The sequence below is a fragment of the Stenella coeruleoalba genome (genome assembly GCF_951394435.1).
Source record: "Stenella coeruleoalba genome assembly, chromosome: 9".
Classification (NCBI taxonomy): domain Eukaryota; kingdom Metazoa; phylum Chordata; class Mammalia; order Artiodactyla; family Delphinidae; genus Stenella; species Stenella coeruleoalba.
In genome coordinates, this window is record NC_137155.1 from 90,940,950 (window position 1) to 90,961,755 (window position 20,806).

The following is a 20,806-nucleotide window of genomic DNA, read 5'->3' on the forward strand; positions in this document are numbered from 1 at the left end:
ACACTCACTTTAAACTAGGACCCTGGAGTTCACCCTCAAGTTTGAACTGGAAATTAAAAAAGCCCTTGCCAGGCTTTCAGACCATATTTTTGCCATTTTGGTGCCAAGGGAAATTAAAGCATTGAATTTGTATCACGGTGATCCTTGACAAGTACTTCAAGTTACTATCAGAGAAAAATAAAAATCCTCTCTGGAGAAAGATAGCATTAAGCCCTACTTAGGGCTTATATTACGCCTACACATAGTTTTTCATATACATGTTCAGCACACAAAGATAACTAGACACAGAAGAAAACAAGACCCCATAAGTGAAAACCAGGAAATAGACAACAGAAACAGAAAACATCAGATATTATAATTAGCAAACTCAGATTACAAAACAATTATGATCACTAGGGTCAAAGAACAGCCAACCTTGGGAATTTCATCAAGGAACCAGAAACTATAAAAAATGACTTAGATTTGAAAAACCAAATACAAATTCTAGAACTGAAAAACTAAAGAATTTAATGGATGGGTTTAACAACAGACTAGACACACTGGAAGGGAGATTAGTGTGAACTATAAATTTGTCAGAAAAAAAGCATCAAGAAGGTAGCTTGGCAAGACAAGGTGGAAAATGTGAAGAGAGTAAAGAGACATAGAGGAAACAGTGAAAACTTTATTTGGAGGTCCAGAAGTTGATGAATGACAGTATTTGAGAATAGCTAAAAATTTCCTGGAATTGATAGATGTCAGTTCACAGATTCTAAAAGCTCAGTGAATCTCAAGCAGAATAAATAAAAATAAATCCACACCCAGATACATCATAGTAAGTTGCAGAAAACCACAGGCAAAAAGAACAAAATTTGAAAGCAGCCAGCTGTCTTCAAAGGAGTGACAGACTGAGAACTGACTTCCCAGGAGCAACGAAGGCTGCAGAATGATAGAATCTATGTGCTGAAAGAAAATAACTTCCAACCTAGAATATCCATCTAGAATTGAGAAAGGCAAAATAAAGGTCTTTTCAGATCAACAACAATGGAAGAGTTCCTTACCAGCAGGCCAACACTAAAGCAAACCCTGAGGCAGGGTAGGCAAACTTCCCTAAAAAGCTAGATAGTAAATATTTTAGTCTTGCAGGCCATAGGGTATGGTATCTGTCACAACCACTCAACTTTGCTGTTGTAGCGCAAAAAAACCACAGACAATAACAAATCAGTAAGCCTGGTGGTATTCCAATGAAACTATTCACAAAAATTGGCAATGGGCTGGATTTGATGGGTCAATTGTATATTGCTGACTCCTGTTCTAAAGTTTAAACATCAGACACAAGGGAAATGACCCCAGATGGAAAGGCAGAGATTCCAGAAAGAAAGCAGAGTGGTAAATAAACAAACATCGATTATATGAAACTTGGTTTTAAAAAACATAAAGAACTGGGAATTCCCTGGCGGTCCAATGGTTAGGACTCTGCACTTTCACTGCTGTGGGCCTGAGTTCCATCCATAGTTGGGGAACTAAGATCCCACAAGCTGCGGGGTGCGGCCAAAAAAACAAAACAGTAAAGAACTAAAACACATGCTTAACAAGAGCATGTATCTTGGGAAGAGGTTAAATGGAGTTAGTTTTCTAGGTTCTCTGTATTATCTCTCTGGGGGAAGTGTAAAGACTTTGATACATTAAAAACGCCCCTTATAACTTCTAGGGTAACTGCTAAAAGAATAAAAACAGACTAAAATTTTCAAACTACTAGAAGGGGAAAAAATGAAATGATTAAAAGGCAGACAAGAAAGGAGAGAAAATTAAACATAAAACAGGTGAGACAAATAGACAAAATAAGAGCTTTAAACTCAAGCACATGTGTAATTACATGAATATGAATGATTAAATGCTTCAATTAAAAGACAGTGAATATCAGACTATTGAAAAAAAAACGGTTGTTTTAAAATAAGAGATACATCTAAAATGTAAGCAACCAGAAAGGTAGAAAGTAAGAGAGGGACAAGAACTAAAATCTCTTCACTGACACATAACATTTCAACATTTTAGTGTATTTTCCTCCTAAGGGTATTGTATATGTAATAGGGCATTCCTCTCAGACATATTAATTTGTAAATTTTTCTTTTATTGTAAGTAGTTTTCAAAGGATGATATTCCAAGTATTGGAGTTGTTTGAATTTTCAGTTCTCTGAATAACTGGTGGGAAACTATCTGGTCAGTTACTAAACACTAGGATGATTCTAAGATTTTTGTTGGCCCAGTATGCATTTAAAGGGATCTTGGGGGAATTCCCTGGTGGTCCAGTGGTTAGGACTCGGTGCTTTCACTGGCAGGGCACAGGTGCCATCCCTGGCCAGGGAACTAAGATCCCTCAAACAGCGCAGTGCAGCCAAAAAGAAAAAAAGGATCTTGGTACTATGATTGTTATTTTACGTAAATTTTTTACTGATGTTGATATTAAATTATAAGTTCCAAGACAATGTATATAAAATCTTAATGAAACAAAAAAGTTTACCATTATTTCCTTGCAAAGTACCTATGTCTCATCTTAAGGAATTAATATTTGACAAAAATAAGTTAAAACCTCAGGGCAAGGCTCTGGGCTAGGATTTTCTGCTAGCTCATTTAGTCCTCACAACAGTGCTATAAGGTATGTATCTTCATTAGACATGAGATTAAGAAATAAATCGCTGCATGTCCCCACAGTTAGTAATCGGTCGACCTACATCTGGAATGCAGGGTGATGGCAAGCTAAGAACCCACAGGCTTGCTTTTCTGTTGTCAGGGCTGCTTATACACTGAAAAGGCCTTATCCTTCAAATTTAGCTCTCAAGCAGGAAAAAAATTCTCTACAAGATGACCTCCTTTCCTTTGTTAGAATACTGCTTAACTTTTATAGCTTCTAATTTAGACTAACAGCTTCCTGCTATATATATAAGTAACGATGACAAATCCGAATGGGGTAGGTGGCCTGTTTCGTAGTGCAGTAATTTCAGGCGTTATTTCCTGAACCTGATTTATTCCAGTTGGGGGTGCTTAAAGCCTCCTTGCATAGATTAAGGAAGATGACCCAGCTGTCAGATATCCAGGGCTCCTTCTGTAGAGGGTCGGGCAGCAGTGAGAAAGGAGTCGAGGCTACACGATTTTCAGGTGGGCCCTTGAAAACGAGTTAATCGGTCAATGAATATTCGTCAGGAATACGCCCGGATTAGCTCCTAAGACTGCTAACCTCCGTCGAAAGGACGGGTATGGTCTCTACTTACTTTAGACTCGGGCTAACCCTCTGGCACACTAGCTAGCTTGGGCTGGTTAGCCAGCACAGCGTGCAACGCTGCCCTAGCAGACCTGCAGCCTGGAGCGTTTTCGCGCCCGGGGCGGATCCGGCTCTAGGGTCCGTTGAGGCACCAGAGTCTCGCGAGATCTGGAGGGCTGGGGCGGGAGAGGCCCGCGTGCACGCGCCCGAGAGCCGTTAGGGTGGAACCCCTCCCGCACGGGCCGGGCGGAGCAAATACAGTTGGACGCTAGTTGGTGGAGCCCCCGCTGGAAACGACTAAGCGCGAGGAGCGTGCGCGCTCGCGTCGCGGCGACGGTGGCGGCGAGCGGCGTCAGAGCTTGAAGGGGGGGTTGACGTCTTCTGGCGGGTGGCAGTGTTGGAGACGAGAGCTTGGTTAGCCGGTATTGCTTCTGTCCCAGGCACCCGACGGAGAGTGAGGGAACGAGGGTCGCTTTCGGGGGCTGCTGCCTTCCACGTACGCGTCGTCGTGAGGAGCGCAGCCCGGACTCTCCTGCAACCCCTCCAGCTCCCTTTTCCGCACGCCTCGAGGCAGCGGCGGCAACCGAGACAGCGTCTCACCTTCCCCCACCCCTTCCCCTTGTCCCCCCGCCCGAGAGGGCCCGGTCTGCGCCCCACCCCCGTCCGTCCGCCCGCTACGCCGCCGCCATGTCGGCGCAGGCCCAGATGCGCGCGATGCTGGACCAGTTGATGGGCACCTCCCGGGACGGTAAGTCTCTGCCAGTGCCCTGGGGGTGGGGGAAGGGATGGGGAAGGCGAGGGAAGGGTCTCCGCGGGCGCACCTGGGCTTGTGTGTGTGGCTGAGTAAGGGGCTCCTAGATTGGTAACACGAGGTCCCGGCTCCCGTCCCATCCAATCAGGGCTGGGCAGGCGGGCCTGGGGGGCGGTGACCGAGCGGATTGGCGGGAACTGCTGCCAATGGGGTCAGGCGGGGCCTGGAGGCCGAAAGGAGAGTTTGAGCCTTGAGTGTTGACTTGGCTGGGACGGGAGAGCCCACGTCTCTTTTGCGTAGGCGGGCGGCCTGTTTTGTCGCTGATTAGGTACCTGCGGACCGCTAAAGCCTCCGCCCCCTGAACTAATTCCTTAACCCAGAGCTTTGGGATCAGTCCTCGTCGCCGCCTTCCAGAGTATCCAGGGAGAACTGGCCCCCATCAACCACCCCCTTACCTGGGTCCGGAGAAAACCTTTACTAGGAATCCAGTCCCAGGGATGAAACAACCATTCTTATGGGAAAATCTGACCCAAACCATGGTTTCTTGAAGCGGGTGTGTTTGGCCCATTTTGTGAAAAGAAGGATGTTACGGCCTGTTTTTTTCCGAGAGACCTCCATTTTGTTAGACAATTTAATAGAGGCTTTGTTCAGTAAATATTGACAAACCTTGCTTGTGCCCCGAATAGAACCATTTTGAAAATGTGGTGCCCAGTGAAGTAGAATTGAGGGGAAACAACGATCCTTTTAGGCGCTTAGGTTAGATCTTGTATAGAAAACCACTAATGGCTGGATAGCTTTTTGTCATAGAGAATTTCTAGATAAGATGAAATGCTGATGCTTTTTTGGTGGTGATAATTAGTAATGTACTCTTTGATATTCGACTCAAATCCATGCTAATATGGAGGAAGGGTCTAGTTCACTACTTTTTCTCTTAAAGACAAAGCCAATACTTGCTCATTTTTGTATGTTGCTTGTTCAGGCAAATAGTTTCTTAGCCATTAAAGAAATGCTTTTTTTTGACAAGTTATTTAAATTGTTTGATGTAAGAGAAAAGGCACACTCAACTTTTTAGCAGTCGCTATTACAATTTCCTTGAATGCTTTGCAGCAAAATATGTGAGTAAAACATTTTATCGAATTCAAATGTTATAGCAGTGTATACTTTGCATGGTTTTTCAGTGTTCCTAGTTCAGTTGTAATAAATACCCACATTTGGAACTTATCTTCGTAGAACGTATAGAAAAATAGGTGTAGATCGCAAACCTACTTGTGGTTGTGTAGAGAGGAGGCAGGATTGGGAAGGAAATGAATTTCATTTGTGTAGTAAAGCCTTGAAAGTTAACGTTAATTAAAAATGCCACTGGAGAAACTTATCAGTTACCATTTTTCACTTTTAGATAAGAATGGTTTTTTATAACATATGGTATTGAGAAGGGACTTAATCCAGAATCTTAGCTAACAGAATAATCTTTGTAGTAAAATTATAGAAATCATTTCATTTAAGACATACTTTACATGATCCTTTTAATCCTAGATGGGTACCGTTTTGGGTACCTTCTGCATGGATTGAATTTCCTAATTTTACTGGGAGGGTAGTTGAATCAGAGTAACTACTATCACCTGATAAATTTCCAAACTAGGTAGCCAATCTAATATTGCAAAGCTGAATTAAAATGTGTGCGTGTGTGTATATATATGTGTATACGTATATATATATACACACACACATACACATACATATATATATTTTTTCTATTTGTGTAATTAGCAGACACTTGGGTTTCTTAAAAATCCACTCTGCTTTGTATACAAATAAATTTATATTTTTATGTGTCTGTTACTGGATTTTTTTTTTTTTTTTTTGCCTCCAGACTAAGAGGATTTACCAATGAACCCATGTTTACAAGTCCACGATATTATTTAGCTGAAATGACTGGATTTTCACTGCTGTGTTGGGCCAGAAGTAAGAAACATACTACTTTCAAGGAAAAGAATTGAATTTTTTTTAGATACCCAAATTAGTTCTTTTATGTATATAAGACAAGAATCAGAGTATTCTTTTCCTTCTTACCAGATAGTTAATGAGTTTACATACTTCATCTTATGATTCAGGACCTTTAAATAATTAGGACTTTTTTTTTTTAGCATACAGTCAACTTGAAGTTATCCAGGGATAGGGGGACGTGGATACCTTCCTGAATAACTCATGTAATTTGAAACCATATAATGGGAAGCTTTGTATTGGACACAGGAACAGCTTACAGGGAATGCTGTTGGGTATCTTTGGTACTAAGAGGTGGAAATGGGGATCCAAGAGGTGGGAGAGAGATGGAAAAGGTAGGTAGGAGGGTATTCAAAGCAGCTGTGTCCAATTTTTTTTCTTTTGAATCCCAGAGACTGACTATAAAGCAACCACTCATTTTGTCAGGGTGGCAGTAACCACCCCCTCAACTCTTAGTGTCCTGTCTGTGAGGCAATCTGAAGTGGCACAGGAGGCCCAGAGTACTTTCTCTTTTACCTTCTTTGCCCCCCTAATGAAAGATTTATTTCCTCTTCCCCTCCCCCAAATTAGAATTTTTAATTAGTTTCTTTTTAAACTCCTTGGAGATTTAAGTCTGTTAAATGTAACTTACTTTGAATTACTTAAATTGGTTAATCATGTAGATTACCTAAACTTTACTGAAATTCTCAGAAATAGGAGTTTTAGTAGGGAAATGGAGAGGTAATTTTGGATCCCTGGGCACTCCCAGAAAGGACAGTCCTGGGTGAGTGGTGGAAGTGGGAGGCTTTGGACAACCAGAGGGCAGCATGATGGTGCTGGGAGGCTGGGCAGGGGGATGACCAGGAGGTGGGAGAGGAATGCATAAGGGAGGTGGGAGGGCCAAAGACAAACTTTGCCTTCTTTGCAATTTTGCCTAGGGCCCTGGTGGTGGCAACCGCCTGTGTGCCACTGAAAATCGTGCCGATGCCTGGCATACTGCATAAATGGAAGCAGGGTACCGCGTGAGTTGAAACATTGGTCACACTATATAAAGTTTGTATATGTGAATCAGTGTAACTCATACCCATGTAACTGGGGGTCTGACTGTATTTGGATTTTTCTGATAAGGCATCATGGGCTAAGGAAAAGAGCACTGGGCTGAGACTCAGGAGACCTGGTTTCTAGCCCCAGCTGTACCTCTAATTGTAACTTTGGGTAAGTCACTTAACCTTTTTTGCCTCAAGTTAAATCTATAATTTGTTAAATGAGAAGCCAAGTAATTTCCTATGTTATCCTCAAAAATGTTGAAAAATAAGTATATTTTAAGTTTTTTAAAAGGGAGGAACCGTAACTAGATATAAATTAGTATCTTATTTTGTCTGAAGTTTAAGATACATTAAATTTTATAATTACCTTTGTTTTAGTTGTTAGCATTAATAGAAGGGAGAGGGGCAAGTTGTCTTCCCCGAACACACTCCATTTGAAAGCAAGGAGGAGCAGCACAGGAGAAGTCAAGCAGCAGTTCAGCTGAATTGTCTGTGTGATGGTTGGAGGAACCTAGTGTCCTCACACAGACTGTAGTTACTTTTGTTGGGTTGGTTTAATTGGAAGGATGTCCCTTAGCTAAAGCCCTTCTGCCAACAAGTGCAGTTTAGTTATGAGAAGTCTCTGGCCCTGACCCCAGAAAGGCCTTGCACGGTTCCAGGGATAGGAATTAAACAAAATTGAGGGTGTGAATTTAGATTATATCCTAAGTTTAGCAACTAAAGAAGTTACAGAAGGTAGTTTTGGGGATTAAATACCTCTTAATTGCTTATAACCCTTAAATGGGAACAGAGACCATCTTGTAAAGGTTATACCAGGCCAGAAATGGCATCTGCCCTCAAAAACAACCAGTAGACTAATGGAATTCAGATTATAGATTAGAATTTTATAGCATAGTTAGTTGTCCGTTATGGTTAGGGAATGGTTAGGGGAAGTTGAAGCTTTCAGATAATTTTAGCTGTTTTTGATGGTAATCCTTCTGACCATATGATGTTCTTGCTCAGTTAATAGAGTACATTAATCATAATTTAATATTTTTGCTGATCACGTATATATATGGTAGTTGTAGTTTATGGGATGTAAAATTAAAAGGATATGCATCCTAGGAGATACCCAGGAAAATACAGTTCAGAAAATCATTTACTTGTACCTAGTACCTAGTTTAGTGATATGTAACTGTTGGAACCTATAGGACAGTATGACCTCGCTGGCTTTCTGCAAAATAAATTATTGAATCAACGATTGAAGTAGCGTTTTCTTCAGTGGATTTTTTTCGTAAAATCATCTTTACTGTAATCTGTGTTCCTTGACTTGTCATCAACACTGAGAGCATTTTCTTTTCATTTTCTCTCATTAACATAATGAATCATATTTATTTCTTGGTCAGTTGTAAGTCATTCTTCTATTCCACTTGGATTGTTCATTTTAAGTGAAGGAGGCATAGCCTTTAATGTGCAAATATACATTTTTTTAAATAATGATGGGCTATATCTAACTCTAGAGCTTGTAAATTCTTTAACATTATAAGAAATTTTAGCAAACATAAGGTTAAGTAGTTAAACATAAACTTAAACAGAGTTTTAGTAAATATTTGATTTTATCGGAAGTCCAGGCGTACCAAAACACTGAAAACTCTGTTAACACCCACATAGTGAATCCATTTAAAAAAACTTTAACTCACTTTGAACTCTGAAAGCTATTTGTCTACAGAACAGCCCAGGTGATAATAATATCACCTCTTACAACTCTGCATTGTTCTTGGATTCTCTACAGTTGTTTAGCTCTCCTCAAGTAAATCTATGCTTCTAAGACATTTCTTTTGCTTCGGGTAAAAAAATAAAAGCAAAGAAAAATCATTTTGTCTGTCAGTCCATAAGCTTTATAAGCAGCAAGTAAATACTTTGATTTGGTTTGGGTTAGATGTCATATAAGGATAAATGGTAGTGAGCTACATGTTCAAGATGGGTAGCAAGAAGTCAAGGGCAAGTAGGTTCATGGATGGGGGTGAGGTTTAGTGAGGGTTTCAGTACCAGGTGGTTCATATCAACATTAAAGCTTGATGTTCCTAAGGGTTCAGGCAAGTTCGGGGTTGCAAAGATAGGCAGAGGGCTTAAAACAGTAAGTGTGGCCAAGACTAGATAAATGAAGCAGGTACTCCTCAAGAATGGAATTCCAGAAAGGTGCTTGAAATGTTAGTATATTCATTGAGGACACATAATTGATTGTATACCCAACTTAATAGTCAGTCTACTGAGAAGCTGTAGACTGTGAAGATGAGGAAAGTTAGAACATTTTGGGGAGAAAGAATGAGGGAGTGGGAGGGAGGGTAAGTTTATGACAGGAATCTTATGGATTCAGCACCTGCAAAAAAGTCATTCTGTTTCTTTTCAGTTTAAGATCTCATACACTAGCAGCTGCTGGGATAGAAATTAGAAGGCAAGGCCAAAATAGATCAGTTAATCAGTTTTGTAAGATTATTGAGGATAGAGAGAAAAGTAGTTTGTAAAAACTCTGAAATTGGCTACAGCTTAGTGTTTTTGTTTTAACTGAGTAACTTATGACTGAAAAGTCAAAGCCATTAGAAAGTAACATGTAACTCAATCAGCTGAATAAATGTTATATTTTTCTATTTAACATGGCCTAGAGAAAGGAGTCTTCAAAACTTTTTTCTTAAAATACTCTTACTAGATACTGATCCTTATGTTCTAATTTAGTTGTGAACCATGTGCAATGATGTTGACCTCTGTGATTCAACATGAAAAGAATTTAACCAGCTGCCCTTGCTGAATCTTTTGTCATGTCTCCTGAATGCATGGTAAATTGTTTTTATTTTCTTGAGACCTCAGGTTTCTGCCGACATCAGTTTTCTCTTTCAGAGTTAAACTCTCCAAATCTTTGCTTTTCAGTAGAATAGGTTGGATATTTATTGGATAGTATCTACAGTATATACACACCTTGCTGTTCAGCTGCTTCTATATTCTGTCCTACTACTATGATATACCATATACCCTTTTCAGTTACTTGAGGGTGTGTTTTAGATCAGGGTTGGCACTATGGCCCACCTGCTCTTTGTAAATAAAGTTTTGTTGGAACACAATCATGCCCATTTGTGTATATATTGTCTATAGCTGCTTTGCCTTACAACAGCAGAGTTGGGTAGTTGCAACAGAGATATATAGCTGGTAAGCTTAAAATATTTGCTATCTGGCCCTTTAAGAAAAAGCTTTCTGACCATTGTTCTAGATCAGTGTTTATCAGAAATGTGGTGCCCAGATCATCAACCTTAGCATCACCTGGAAACTTGTTAGAAACACATATTCTTGGACGTACCACCCCAGGCCTACCAAATCAGAAGTTCTGGGGATGGGGGCCAGCAATTTGTGTTTTAAGAAGCCTTTCATGTGACTCTGATGCACATTAAAAGTTTGAGAAACTCTGTTCTGGATAAATGTTTCCCAAATGTAAATCACATATATCACCTGTACTATTTTTTACCCTGTTTTCTTTTTGTTTAATTTATGTCAACTCACTTTCTGAAAATTTAAGCTAATTTTAAAATGAAAGTTTATGTCACCAGAAAAATAAATACAATGAAAACAACATGGTGTTATGAGATAACTAGAGTCTGTTGTCACTTACCCTGTGCTAAAAATTAGAACTCATTAGCTGTATTAAGTACGTACTAAGCACCAAGTGGAAACTTTTTTCTTGCCTTAATCATGATAAATAATCACTAGTGATTGAGTGGTGTTTAAAATGTCATGTTGGTGAAATCATATAACATCTAAAATTATTTTTTGTCCAAATCCTGTACTTTAGGAAATACTGTATTAGTTGCTCATACGGAAGGAAAGCTGCTTGAACTGTATATACCTAAGCCACTGGGTAGAAATGACTTTTCCTTAGAAATAGACAGAAATACACACCCATGAGATGGAGAGATATAGAAGTCCCCAGAGAGGTCCATCTAGACTTCTAGGATGAAATTACGTATTTAGCTTCATCTTACCTTTCCATTAATGTTTTGGTCCACGGTGGTCAGTGATTCTGCAGGATTTCACCAACTTCTTCCACAGTGGGATTGTGAAAGGTGCTGGCTGTGAGAAAAGCTGATTATCAAAGAAAACCCCTGGACTAGAAACTGGGGGGAAGTGCTGTGATTCTGCATTATGGACCGGAACCAGCAAGGCATGCTTACTAGAAAAACAGTTGATTCACCTCAGATTTTAGAATTTTGAGAAATTCTGGTATGAAAATAAATCAAATGATTTAATTTGCCTCATAGTATTAGAGGGAATACTTCCCCAGACATGGTGTTCTGATACTGGCCGATGTGTTTTAGGGTGTAGTAATTGATAGGACTAGAACCTGCATATCCCTAGGTTGTTGAGTTGCTTCACTTTTTTTCTTGCTTTCTTTTTCTTAGAGATTATGGACGTACTTGCTTCTGTTGTCGTTTGACTCTGCAATAAAGTAGTGACATAGGACTCTAATTCTCGAGGGACTGAAAGTCCAGTAGGGCGTGAAGATTGCACATGAACAGTTACGTTTATTTTTAAGTGATAAATTCTGTGATACTGATTGCATATAGGTGTCTAATTTTGAAAAAGTTTTAAAAAACATAAAAGACCACCAAACACCTATAGGAGAACAAGTGTTATTTGTTCATTAAGTAAAGTGTTACAAATGAAGTCGCTCATGTTCTCCTTCACAGTTTCAGTCCTTTCTCCCAAAGGCAATTCTTGTGACTATGTCACGGTTTTCCACGGTTTTCCTGCTCTGTTGTTTCAGTAGTTGTAAGGCTCAGTCTCCTTCATGGTAATCTCTGTTTTTCATTTTAACTTCCTTTATCATTGAGTTGTCTGTTGCCTCTGTCCTTTGATATTCTTATTTATTTTTCCTTTTTATTTCTTCATTAGTTTTAGATTTGGGGAGGCTCTACTTAGCGTTTATAGCTATCACCAACTATGGAGAACTTGTCTCTAATAGACAAATCAGCCAATTACTTTTTCTTTGGTTCTTTTCAGCTATTTCCTAATAGCCAGAGAGAGCTTTCGTTACTTCTAATTTTGTGTATAAAAAGTTCTGGATGATAGAAGGCACCAGATATCCAGAGTAGGAGTATTATTGTATCAGAATTGCAGTTCTGCAAGTAAGTATCAAAATAAGAAATTTAGCAGGCTGCAACTTTTTAATGACTGACTTCCCTTTATGACATATACCGTAAAACAAATTGTATATAATCCACTTTTAGGACTAAATTTGTGGGTAACTGTTTATTCAGGCTTTTCTCATGTGTGTCTTAAATCTAAGAGGAGGAATATGTTGATCTCCTAAAGCATATATCCCCCTGGAAGAAATGTGATGGCATTGAGCCCTGCCAGTGACCAAGATTCTGTGCTTGTATAATGAGGGAAGATAGGGTTGTGGCAGGGGTGGAATAGAGCCCTTGGAATGTAGCTACTTCAGTATTTCTTTCTGCACATTTCCTTCACCATTCTGTTAGCTCTTAAAGACCCTGAGCTTTCCGTCCTGTTACCAAGGCTGTTTCTCAGTCTCATTCCTTATAATTTTTTTATATGGATTTTCATAGACAAGTAGGCTGATAGATTTAAAAAATTATTTTAGCATTATTAATCTTTGGTCATATTCAGCAAGAATGAACTTGTTTTGGAAATTTCTTCTGCAGTGGGCATTGCATTTTTAAAATGTCGGGCTTGTCATGGTGATTATGGTGGGGGTGATATTGGTACCTATTTGTAATGATAAACCTGTAGGACCATATGAAAGAATTAAGAGGGATGGCCTTTCAGTACCATTATTTTTTGCATTTTCTGGGGGAAAGGAAAGCCTCTACTAATACTCAGTATGATTTTATAAGTTCTGTTAGAAAGAATGACTTGATATTACATTTGGAAGGGAGAATGCCTTAATTAGTTTTTCCCGCTGCCATCTTTGGCTGAGTATTTTTTCTTTCCTTTTGTAATAAATGTATTCCTGAAAAGTTTGACATGTATCGAGTCCTATTAAATGTTTCCAAAGCATCAGTAATCATATAATGTTAAGACATGGTAGTGAATCTTTTCATAAAATAAACCCTATACTTTGTACTATATAAATATACAATGAATTAAACTGTATTTATTATCAAGGTAACATGGAGTAATAAGAGTTTTTTCTTTTAAGGTTATTATAAAAGGGTTCTTATAGGTGAGCTTTAGGCTAAATTCTAAAGGAACAACAAAGGTAGGTGGGAGATGTTAGTGGATTTGGTGAGACTATTGGAGGAGTGTGTAAAAATGATCGAATTTGTTCTTTGCTATAATAGTTACAGTGAAGCAGTAGCTTTTATCTTGGTTCCACGTGAAGACATAGGGGTTTACTTGTCCATATGAAGACATGTGTTTTCTGTACAGGACAGATCTCTTCCTGCTCTGTTACTAGACTAGAAATTGGTCTTTATATAGTTCCCACATTATTATGTGGAGTCCTAGCTTATGTTGTAGGTAATAAGAAGGTGGAACATTTGAAGATTTGAGGGCACAGGGAAATGAGAAGCTTTAGGCTTATTCACCTCTCTTTCTAGCTCTGGCTTTCCTTTCACTGAGAGGGCATGGAATTTATTTCAGAGGGAATGTGCCTGCCCTGTCCCAAGCCAACAGTGACACGTGGCCCCTAACAAGTATGCCTGTGGGGAGGGCTTTGGTTGTCACATTGGAGAATGTGGGAGAGCTTTTCCTCTTCTGGCCCCATTTATAAACTAGGATGCTTCCATTTGCTTTGTGTGCTGTTGAGTTTTCTCTTCTCTGTTTTCTCTAAGCTAAGCTCTTAGCTGATTCTGTACAAAAGAAATACTAGTTGTTTTTATAAATTGCTTGCCATTAATGCCTGATAAAATGCGGTAAAATAAGGATTCTGCATACCATTATATATGTCAAATATTACAAAGTTTAAGGTTCTTTTGAAATTACAATACTAAACTCAGTTCACTTTTGCTTAGCCTTCACAGTTGTTGATCACATAGCATGGTCATCCACTCACAGCTTAAAAAAATACAGGGAGCATCGGAGAGAATGGGTAAAGTAAAATTTTGATGTTTTTAAAATAGCACCTAAATCTATGAAAGTTAATTTGATTTATTGTTTGTATGGGTGGGAGAGGGTGGTTGGCGCTGGAAGGGAGGGGGTGGATATTGGGAAAATAGCATGCACCATGTAAAATGATGTCAGATACCATCTAGGCTAAGATTTTTAAGTGTTGCTACTAGTTTAAGTCTGTTTCAGAAAGGGCAGGACCATAAAATGGCAGTGTTGGGATTTACAGTGGGTTTATCTTTCCCTCCCTACACATTGAAGGGGATTTTGAGAATAGCAATATTTGAGTAGTTTGGACAGAAGCCTTCTTTTTAGAGTGGGCTGTCCATATTCCCTGAGTAAAACTGCCTCAGTAGCACCTCATGCTCTGTTAACGTGACTGAAAGACCTTGAGAGGAATAATATTTATTCTAGTTTTTATTGTATACCTATGACTCAGGTGTTCTCAAATATAGGTTATGATTCATGAAACTCATGAAGAGGTTGAACAACAGAGGTTAAGAGAGTTGTTACTCTGAAGGTAGTTGCTTGGTAGAAAAAACATTAATAGAAATTTTGATGCTTCCATTCAGATGAAGAACACTTTTCCTTTCAAAGTTCTAAATCAAGTTTTTAATCTCAAATCTCATCATTATAGTTATGTACAAAGCCTAATTAATTAGTATTACGGAGGTCACAGAGAAGAGAGCCTGCCATGTTTTTATGGAGAGGGCATTTTGTTGTTGTGAACTCAAATAACTTGGTCTAACCTCCGCCCCATTATTTTTAAACTTTTTTCTTTGTTTACACATTTAAAATCTGGGTGCAGAAAAAATTAAATCAGATTTTACCCTAAAAATATTATTCTTGCCCCAGCTTTGCTATTCCCCTACATGAAGCCATTTGCCAAAGCCAGATACGACTTACTTATTGTTTCCCAAACCTTCCTGCCTCTATAAGCTTTGTCAAAGGTATTACCGCCAGTTTGGAATGCTCTTCTTTCCCCTTTCCTTTGGTCTAAGTCCTGTCTTTCCTTCAAATAATGGCTTCTACTCATTGCATGAAGCCTTCTCTAACCTCTTCAGTCCTTGGTGGTCATTCTAGTCTTAGAATTCCTGAAGTACTACTATTTGGTAGTATTTCATCCATTACAAACATTCATCTGGCACTGGGATCATGCTTCCTTTTGTATTACTTGTTACTGCATTTAAATATCCTGTTTCTCTAGGAAAATGAGGGGCTCCTTGAGGGTAGAGAGCTTGTCTTAAATGCCTCTTTGTAATCCCATTGCCTAGCACAGAGGATATGTTCAGTATTGGGCTTGACTCTATTATTTGGATCCAATATTAGTGTAACAGAGCAATTGTTCTTTTAACTTAGGTTATTTTTATAATGAATATATACCCAGAAAACCCAAAGATAAAGTACATTGAATTAATAAAGTAATTCCTTGTATTATAAGGAGATTTGGTTCATATTTGTTCCTTATTAATTATAGTTTCCCTCTCCCCCCTCCTTTGTTTTTTAGTGGGTGCTGTTTTACCTAGTTTCTTTTGAAAAACATGGTTTGGGCCAGATATATTGACAGTTTATATTACTAGTATTTTTGTTTTAAAATTCTTTGTTGGTTTAGCCAGATTATACTTTCATGGCTTAAGCCCAAATAAAATACATTTATTAAATACTGTATGGTAATATAGTCAAATTATTTTAAAATGTTAACCTTAAAGTCTCTCAAGTAAAATTTAAAAAATATCAATAAACATATTCAGTTGCTAGTACCTCTCAGGGTATTTCTGTATCTCAAATTATTAGGAATTTTATTATTTCATTGTTACAAAGATTTCTGTCCTGTACAGGCTGATATTTGATAGCTGTATTTATTGTGTTTGCTGCAGTTATCAAATGTTTATAGAGCAACCATTCGTATGTAGTGAGGAGTTATTTAAAAATACTTTTTGGCATTTATAGAAACTGACACTTAAAGGTCCTCAGGGATGATTTTGCTTAATTCATATTTGGAATTGTTCTCATTTTATCTGATAGCAGTGTCTTCAAGGCACATATGTCTTAATATTAGATTTATGTCGTGATTTCAGAGGAAATGTTTGACTAGTAAAACTTCAGAGAATCTTGATTTTAGTCAAAGGCCTGGCTTGTCATATTCTTGAGCCATTAGTTTGACAAAGCACTGAAACAATACTGCTGTTGCATTACTGAAAAACTTAGAAACTTGTAGCAGGGAGACTTCTAGATACGTAAGTTTTTTTTTCTTCAAAAATTTGTATTATCTTTAAATTTCTTAGCATAATTTGGGTACATGCGAGAAAGCAAAAAGCCTGTAATAAAGCATTGCCATTCTGGTGTGAGCTCATCAGAGTACCATTCTGACATGAGCTTAAGGCCCTCACCAAAGTCTTGATGAAATATACTTTATAAAAAAACATTTTTCAAAACCCCAGTTTGCCCAAGGACCACTTTACAGAGCTCCAGCCTTGGACTTTTACCTGTGATCAGTCATATTCTTCTCTAGGGTTACACTTGTTAAGTCAATATTTTAGAACAAAACAAAAAACCCTGATTTTGTTCACTTTTGTTTTCATATACAAGAATCTTTACAGTCAACATGTACTTCTAGATGCTATATTGAAATTGCTGGCAGAGTCTATTCTATACAGACTGAACAATCTGGCCCCTTGTTTTATTTGTAAAGGTTCAATGTATCTATGCCTGCCTACTTCAGTCTGCAAGGGAGTGTCAGAAAGGCCCCGCATTCGCCGAGCCGTGAGTTATCACTAACTTTTCAGATGTGTTAATGAATGTGGAACAAAAGCAGTTGTGTTTAAAAGGAAAAAAGGACCATCAAAATAACCTTTATTATAGTAGCAGGCGTGAACACTAAATTAATTATTCCAAATTGTGGTGTCAAAAATAACCTACTTTAACTAGAGACTAGCCTCTAGAAAACCTATTGTTGAACTGCTCTGAAGCTATCATTTTAGCTATAAATTACTATTCTTAAAATTTTATAAACCTGGTTGTAAATGAATATGTTCTTTAAGTCTTTTTAACCAAATTAAAACAATTTGAACAAAATCTTACCCCGCCTAAAAATGATAGTGTTTAGTTGACTTTGAGTTAAGCTCTTCAAAATAAGACCATGTGAAAGGGGTAAAGTTTTAACCTTTTTTGTTATTCACATGTGAAAAACAAATTAATTTAGATAATTGAATCACTTCCTAGATGAAAGTTTTTAGTTCAGTGGTGTTTAAAGTCTATTTTGGTACCAACAGTTCTCGCTTCAGTAATTCACCAGTAGGTTTTCATTCATCAATGAGGATACCAGTTTAAGGCTAAAAATAAAACACGTTCATTTCCTAGGGCTTATCATTTTACTTAGAGGAAATGTCCTTAAGAGTCCCCCCACCCCCCAAAGAGATTCTAAGCAAAAAAAATGTAACTAACATCTATATTTTGTTAATATAGTTACCTTTCTTTTTCTTAGATTCTTTAAAGTTTTCAGTAGATAGGCATATTTGATTGGGTTGGGTGCTTCTGTTGCTCAGGAGGTGTATTATGTTAAATGAAGACAGAATGAATTTAAATGTACCCGGTTTGGCCATATATAGCACAGACTACATAAAACTTGGAGGTGTGGGACCTTTGGAGGCATTAAAGTTAACATTTCATTTAGGCAGTATGCCTTTGTTTGACTGGTGTGTAAGTCCTTCTTCCAGGTTTGTACGCTCTTAAACACGTTATTCTACCCTCTCTAACTCCTCCCAGCAGCAAAAGGGAGACACTTCAGCTGGAACAAAATAGTGGAAGAAATGGCGTCTGGGGTTCAGTGGGGATTCGCAGTGTGTATGCAATGTTTGCAAGATTACTTTTTATGTTTTTCAATTAATGTAAATAATTAAAATATAAATCAGTGCTTAGTGTCAAGTAGGGAACATTGTATACCAGTAGAAATTCTCCTAGTGGGTCTGCTGCAAGTCACTTAACCTCTTGGGGCCTCAGTTTCCTCATCTGCAGTATGAAGGAGTTGGACTCGATAATCTTTAAGGTCCATTCCTGCTCTACATGCTATGCTTTTCTGAAGTACTCTGTTTAACAGAATGCATTGCTTTCCCACTTTGACTATTTGAATTACATGTGCAGTACACATACTGCAACTGCATGTTGTCTAAAATAGTTTTTCTGTAGGATATTATATAAAAACTAACCCCTCTTGAGCTGATTTGTAAATGTGTGTGTGTATAGCCACACATACAAAGCTAGTGATGGTAGGGCTCTCAGAAAACAAATATTTTCCAGTTGTCTAACCTTGAATGTTATTAACTTTCCTCTATTACAGGAGATACTACTCGTCAACGAATCAAATTCAGTGATGACAGAGTATGCAAGAGTCACCTTCTGAATTGTTGCCCCCATGATGTCCTGTCTGGAACTGTACGTGTTTATTAAATCTTTTGTTTTGTTATTGGTATACTACGAAAACAAACTATTTGATAAAGTCTTAATTTCGTGTCACATTATTATTCAGTGATTTTTTTTTTTTTAAACACTTGTTAGCGCAGCAATTTGCATCCCTTATATTCAGGTTGATAATTCAGATCTGCAATAATTGAATTCCTCACAAAAATGATTGCTGAGTTTTACTTTATAATTTTTTCCATTCTTCAGAGCAAACTTTTAAAAAGCATTTCTTATTTGAAACATAGAGGCAGTTATTATACAGCAGTTGCACTTTTAGTTTAGAAATAATATAGATGATTTTTTTGTTGTTGTTGGTACGCGGGCCTCTCGCTGTTGTGGCCTCTGCCGTTGCGGAGCACAGACTTCAGACGCGCAGGCTCAGCGGCCATGGGTCACGGGCCCAGCCGCTCCGCGGCATGTAGGATCTTCCCAGACCGGGGCACGAACCCGTGTCCCTTGCATCGGCAGGCGGACTCTCAACCACTGCGCCACCAGGGAAGCCCTGTAAATGATTTTTTAAATTGTTTACTTCACTGTTGAGCAGAGTAGACTTTCATCCAAAACAGTATACATTTTTATTAAGATTTGTGCACATTTGAATGTGGAAATCATTGTGGGGAAAATATACTGGTAAATACTTAAATTTACACAATTTGTGAGTATTGTTGTCAGTTAAAATTCACGTATATTGCTTACTCCTAATGATGTAAAGCTCACTTAATTTAAGTTCTATATCTAGTGATGTTGGTTAATCTTAGAGCATCATTTTAATTTGGTAGATAAATCACATGATGATGGACCTATTTAAATGGGACAGAGGATTTGATTCCCTGGCTTTTGGATTTGATTGAAATGATAACTCACTTGCAAGAGCTTCCATTCACAAGGATAGCAGAGGAGGGCTGGTAGGGCCTAAACATTTAGCTGACTTTGTTATTTGTCTGAAATGAAGAAAAGATTTCAAACTTCCATTTGCAGAAGCAATGAGTTCCCTTAATTAAAGTTGTCTAAATTAGTGGTTTCTTCTTCCTTTTTTTTTTTTTGGCCGTGCCACGTGGCATGTGGGATCTTAGTTCCCTAACCAGGCATGGAACCCGTGCACCCTGAAGTGGAAGCTCAGAGTCTTAAAGAGTGGTTTCTTCCTGATAGGAGGAGTTAAATGCCCCAAATACATAAGTATCAAGGCATTTTTGATCAAAAACACCACTTTTTCCAATAGTAAAGACCGTCGAAACTATATTATGTTAAAAGGAATAGAAGAGCTAACATTTAAAAAATATGTAATACTTAAATTTTTTTAAGTATAATATTGAAAGGGAAGACATCCAGTTTCTGAGCACTTGAATTAGGACTGTGACAGATAATTAACTCTCATATCTGCTCTTTAGAATTTCCATAATTAAAGTATTTTCTACTCTGCTATAATACAGTTGAAATCTATAATATTAGTAATTATCTGTAGTATTATTTGATTCTTCACATTTATTATTAAATTTAACATTTAATGATATTTAAGGCTAAATTGTCACTTCAAATGAATTTTGAGGATAAGATTAATTGATAAAATGGCAGAATTTAAATTTTTAGTACTTTAAAACCATCCATAGCAAGACTTTGACATATTATTATATTCTTCAGGTATGGCATTAATAATAATGAAAAAAATCTGACATCACAATTGTACTTTTACATTTTATAATGTATACAGTGCAGTCACATTCATTTATTTTTCAAAATAATTCTGTTGGGTGTATGTTCCATAGTTAGCCTTAATGACAGTAAAGTGATTTATTCAAAATTATTTAGTTGTATTGATTTAAGGTAAAACTGGAACCAAACCCAAATTTTCTGAGCTGTAGTTTTATTCAACATGTTTTCTACTCTGTAGGTAATACTTAATCCTTCATCAAGTTAAATAAAAAGGATTAGTGTTGGTCTTGGGCTTTCTTCTTATAAAATTCTTGCTGGATTTGTAAGAAGCACATTTTTTCAAATTTTAATATCTCTGAAATATGCATCTTAAAATTGATGATAGAAGAACACTATTTTAATTTGTAACATTTTTCTTATAGTACAGAATTTAATGATGAGGCTTAAAATTGATGGTGTCTTGGATCACATGAAAAACAGTTAAGGAAAGCCCTTGGAAAGGCACTTGCCAGGGAAACACTGTATGAGAAATATCTCCTTTTTGTCATCTTAATAGGCAAGAGATTGTCATATGTAAGGATGGGGTTAAGTGGT

At 37.8% G+C, this 20,806-nt stretch overlaps 1 protein-coding gene across 9 annotated transcripts in view; it reads left to right on the plus strand.

Annotated features, from left to right (window-relative positions):
* Positions 1 to 3,476: 3,476 nt before the first annotated feature.
* LOC307191466 (putative RNA-binding protein Luc7-like 2) overlaps positions 3,477 to 20,806 on the plus strand; it is a 57,741-nt gene continuing 40,411 nt past the window's right edge. Inside the window, exons 1-6 of one of the 9 annotated variants that reach the window (XM_079931598.1) lie at positions 3,477 to 3,983; positions 5,857 to 5,948; positions 6,905 to 6,988; positions 14,011 to 14,092; positions 16,797 to 16,867; positions 18,441 to 18,535. In XM_079931598.1, the coding sequence (XP_079787724.1) occupies positions 16,810 to 16,867; positions 18,441 to 18,535 (153 nt within the window). In that variant the 5' untranslated portion in view covers positions 3,477 to 3,983; positions 5,857 to 5,948; positions 6,905 to 6,988; positions 14,011 to 14,092; positions 16,797 to 16,809. Of the gene's footprint in view, positions 3,984 to 4,006; positions 5,102 to 5,856; positions 5,949 to 6,904; positions 6,989 to 7,170; positions 7,182 to 9,387; positions 14,093 to 16,796; positions 16,868 to 18,440; positions 18,536 to 20,806 lie in introns of those variants that run through there. The other 8 variants (XM_079931601.1, XM_079931602.1, XM_079931600.1 and 5 more) reach the window with 8 other exon arrangements.